The sequence below is a fragment of the Hakea prostrata genome, chromosome 1 (assembly GCF_041222555.1).
Source record: "Hakea prostrata isolate BN-2017 chromosome 1, UWA_Hpros_2, whole genome shotgun sequence".
NCBI lineage: Eukaryota > Viridiplantae > Streptophyta > Magnoliopsida > Proteales > Proteaceae > Hakea > Hakea prostrata.
The window spans coordinates 63,412,903-63,417,127 of NC_142600.1; the positions used below are offsets into that span (position 1 = coordinate 63,412,903).

The window sequence follows — 4,225 nt, forward strand, 5'->3', positions numbered from 1 at the left end:
ATAGTAGCCATGAAATCTCTAGATTTTATTTCATACCCATAAATCTACAGATTCACGTTTTTAGTGTAAAAAGATGAATCTCTAGATTTTATGAATCCAAAAATTTTCACAACCAAACGGGTATAAACCTTTGATTTATGAATCCAGAGATATCAAATCTTTGAATTCATGAATCTGAAATTTATATCCGTATGGTTGTGAAAATCTCTGGATTCATGAAATCTATAGATTCATTTTTTTACACTAAAATCGTGAATCTGTAGATTTATGGGTATAAGATGAAATCCAGAGATTTCATTGCTACTATAAAAGCACTAAACATTTGCCACAAAAATCACGTCCACCAAATAGTATTTTAGGATTAATGCACTGATTTCATTCCACAATCAAACAATTAATTTTATGAATTATGACTCCATAGATTTGAAATCTATAGATCTTTGAAATCTTCAAACTCATGTAATCAAACAAGCCCAAGCCCAAAATACCCCAAATATCTGAAACTCCCTTCCAGTACTGTACTTTAATCTAATTTTTAAGTTTTAAATCTCCATTCCCCAAAATCAAGAGAGAGAACCCCATGAGAAGTTTAGGGATCAGCAAATTTGGAGAACGCCAACAAAAGGTTAGGGATCAAAATCAGATTTTGCTTTGGTTCGTTCAGCCTGATTTTAGGCTGTTGGATTGTGGATTTCTTCGAGAATTCAATCTCAACTGTTTATTTTCTCAATACAGACCACGATGTCTTGCCGAATGATTTAACACATTTATTACGATAAACCCCAAAAAAATCAGGGATCAGCCTGATCAATGATTGCGTTTAGCTTTAAGAGCTATATCTATTGTTGCCACTGGAGGAGGAATAGGATGGTTAGGAACCAGACTTCTCAGTGAAGAGGTCACGGGTTCGACTCCTACCGGTGGCATATGTAATATCCCTATACCTATATATTAAAAGCGCCTTTGTACAAAAAAAAATACTAAATGAATACTATTATGATAAGTGCTATTTGTCCACCTAAGAGGGGAGGTAAGTGATATTTACCTTATTTATTATTAAAGTGGAATCCCTTGAACGCATTCAATACTAAATGAATGGTTTACCAAAAATAAATAAATAATAAATGGATGTTTGTTTACGGTATTTAATATACTTTTCTTTGTGTTATAATTTCTAAAATATTAGCGATCAAACCGATCTGTTGCAGGAATCTCAAAGGGGTTCTTCGCTTCTCACGCTAGAGGTTAGTTCCAAGTCAAGAATCAGGTTCGTTTCAATATGAAAAATTTATTAAGAGAGATGATATGAGAAATTCCTTCCTTGAATTCATCCAACAAGTGAACCCATTTTCCTCCCTTAAACAGCTTTCACTTTTATTTTTATATTTAAGGACATATCCCTTGTTCTATATTTATCTGCATTTCTTCATACCTGAACACAAATCTCTGCGTTCTGCTGCAATCAAAGTCTTTCTTCTTTCTTCCATTAAATGGGTTCAGCTATGAGCTTTTTTGGAAAAGGTCTGCAAGTTCCTTCTCCATCTTCTCTAACCTGTAGTTCTAAACTATTTAATTACTAATTACTATTTCACTAAATGTGTTCAGATTGGTTCTTTCCAATTAATTTGATTAGCATCACAAACACCCCTAAACGGGATTAAATTTTATTTTGTGAATCTCAGGGATGCCGTCAGCCCAGATGTTGGGATTTTTGACAGACACGCTTTACCAGCAGTACTTCAATGAAAAAAATATTGGAACTTTTGAGCAATTCCATATTGCCATTCTTGACATTTTCAAGTAAGAATTCAATCACTCCCTCTTTGTCTAGTAACTCAAATGCTAACTTTATCAAATAATTCTTCAGCTCTTTCAACGCATCTTTGCCCGGTAGGCACTATGATGTACCAACAAGAGAAGATGTGGAGGTCAGATTCAAAGTTCCCTTAAATACAAGTTGTTTTACCGTGGCTCTTTTAATTTTCTCTAACTTCACTTAGAAAATTCATGCAGAAATGTTTTGATAAATGGCAAAACGAGACCGATCCGGATAAAAAGAAGGAGGCGTTCATGGAATTGATGACAACGAAAGTGAACACCAGCAAGCTTGATGACACAACCATGGTCGTCGGATTAGTTACACCCCCAGCTGCCATGGCCGTGAAAAGGGTTGGTGAGAGTGTTCCACAAATTAAAATGATCAAAGCCATTCCTGATGTTATCTTTGTGCCATCGGCAACATTGTTAGCACTGATTTCAGTTAAGCTCACCAAGAGAATGTCTATAAAGAAACACTTAACCTGATCAATATTTGGTTCCTTATGAAAAAGAACAGAAAACAGTTGGTCTCTTTCTATATTTTGGGTGGGAGAGGTGGCCCCCTTGGGAGCTAGAAATATTATCACAATATGAAGCATATATATATTCTATGTAAAATGGACAAGACAATGCAAATTTTACATCATGACCTAAATATACATGGACTATCCTTTCTAGCCAAATGCTTGATCCTTAAGGTATCTTGTAGTATAAGCTTATTGGATAAAAATAGTCAGTTCTACAGCTACCTTGCGTTGCCTATTTCCTGCAAGTCATCTAGTCCTTGCTAGAGAAGAAAAGGAAGTTGAATTAAGATGTTTAGTCTACCTAGAATAGAGCTTCTCCTTCATATTTCTTGTCGTCTCTCTAAAGCTAACTTCATTGGTCGTCACTTTATCCATTTTAATTGTTGTTTCAAATGTTAATTCAACATTAAGATTTTATATAAATAATATCCACCATGCCTATGTAAGTGTCACATAAAATTTCTTTTCAAAAGAAAAGTTGTAACATAAATAAATCATAATTGTTATCATTAACAAAAATAATTGACTCATAACCTTCCACTCAATCATTTGCGGGTGTCGAAGTGCAAGATACAAAGGGAATTGCGCGATAAGGTAAGGAGACTCAAAAACCCTCTTTGCAACCTCTCTTTTGAAGTATTTATATTGAGATTTTTGCAATTTTGTGTGGCTGTTGATATTGGGTAGCATTGAATGCTTCTTCTTGCCTCCATTAATGTCTCCCAACCCCAGTGAGAGTTGGTTTGTGCAAACCTTTACTTTCGACACTGATTCGACTTCTCTGAGACACCCGTGATAGACACGAAGAGCCCAAATTGGGGCCTTTCATTTGGGAATCAATTGGGATGTTTAAAGGGTGTTTTGGGGACCTTACACCCCAAAGCCCCATTTCTAGTTGATTTTGAAATGGAGTCGAAATCGACCAACTTAGTTGCAGCCCGAAGGTGGGCGGTCAACCAAGGACGTTTGACATGCCCTGGGAGAATCAATCAACTGCCCCCTAGTCCGGGTGCATGTTTTACCTCATTTGATCCCTAGTCGATCCCTGATTGTTGCTCATTTGATTTCTCATGTTTCTAGGGTTATTTTGGGTCATTTGCACTCTCTCTTGTGAATCTCTTGGGACTTTTAAGAGTATTATTGACATTAATAGGTGAGGAATACATTGTCATTATCTTGTGCATTTGAATTCATTTAAATTGCTTAATTTCGTCGATGTTATATACTTGTTTGAAATGTGTGAGACTTTGCATGAGGGAAGGTAAAGTAACGTATTATTAGTTACTTTTCAATCTCATAAACGATGATGTGATTATGATATGCGTGTGGATATGATGGTGGAACAATGTCCTCTTGTATGTAAATACCAACTGAGGTTGTGGGTTCGCCCATTACCTTGGTGACTCTATATTCACTTAGACCTAGGTACACGGTCAATAGGTGTCTAGATGTTGTGACTAGCGAAACCTTGAGTGCTACTACCCTTTCGGAAGGGGTATTGAAGTTGAGTAACCTGTGATGTTAGTGGTTGGGTCCTATGACCATCAAGCAAGCCCACTACCAACATGACGTGGTAGGTTGCATATTTATAGTGTTAAGCTCATGTTACTCTCAGCACGATGTGTGATTTCCGTGGGGAAGCCACAAGAGCGTCTGCCTATGCATATGTGGACGACCACAGGGTTAAGAAATAGGATCCAAGAGATGCCTTCCGTTCAAGATATCATTCCTAAGTGGAGGAGGATATTGGACTAAGAGATGCCTCCCGTTGAGGAAAGATATACGGACCATATGTAGTACGAGACCATATGACTATGCATTGGGCCTAGAGTTGTCACATCCCCCCCCCCATCCGGTACCCATTTACCCAAATATCCAGA

At 37.0% G+C, this 4,225-nt stretch overlaps 1 protein-coding gene across 1 annotated transcript; it reads left to right on the plus strand.

The window, feature by feature from the left end:
* Positions 1-1,412: 1,412 nt before the first annotated feature.
* Positions 1,413-2,708, plus strand: LOC149029361 (calcium ion-binding protein). Its single transcript, XM_089150658.1, has 4 exons — positions 1,413-1,521; positions 1,683-1,800; positions 1,868-1,928; positions 2,014-2,708. Exons 1-4 carry the CDS (start codon positions 1,491-1,493, stop codon positions 2,302-2,304), a joined length of 501 nt encoding a protein of 166 aa, XP_089006784.1. The 5' UTR covers positions 1,413-1,490; the 3' UTR covers positions 2,305-2,708.
* Positions 2,709-4,225: the final 1,517 nt, after the last annotated feature.

Bases quoted from the DNA above. Each gene is read 5' to 3' on its own strand.
- LOC149029361 (XM_089150658.1), top strand. From the start codon at position 1,491: ATGGGTTCAGCTATGAGCTTTTTTGGAAAAG. The intron at 1,801-1,867 runs GTAAGAATTCAA...ATAATTCTTCAG, and splicing joins GCCATTCTTGACATTTTCAA to CTCTTTCAACGCATCTTTGC. The intron at 1,929-2,013 runs GTCAGATTCAAA...AAATTCATGCAG, and splicing joins CAACAAGAGAAGATGTGGAG to AAATGTTTTGATAAATGGCA.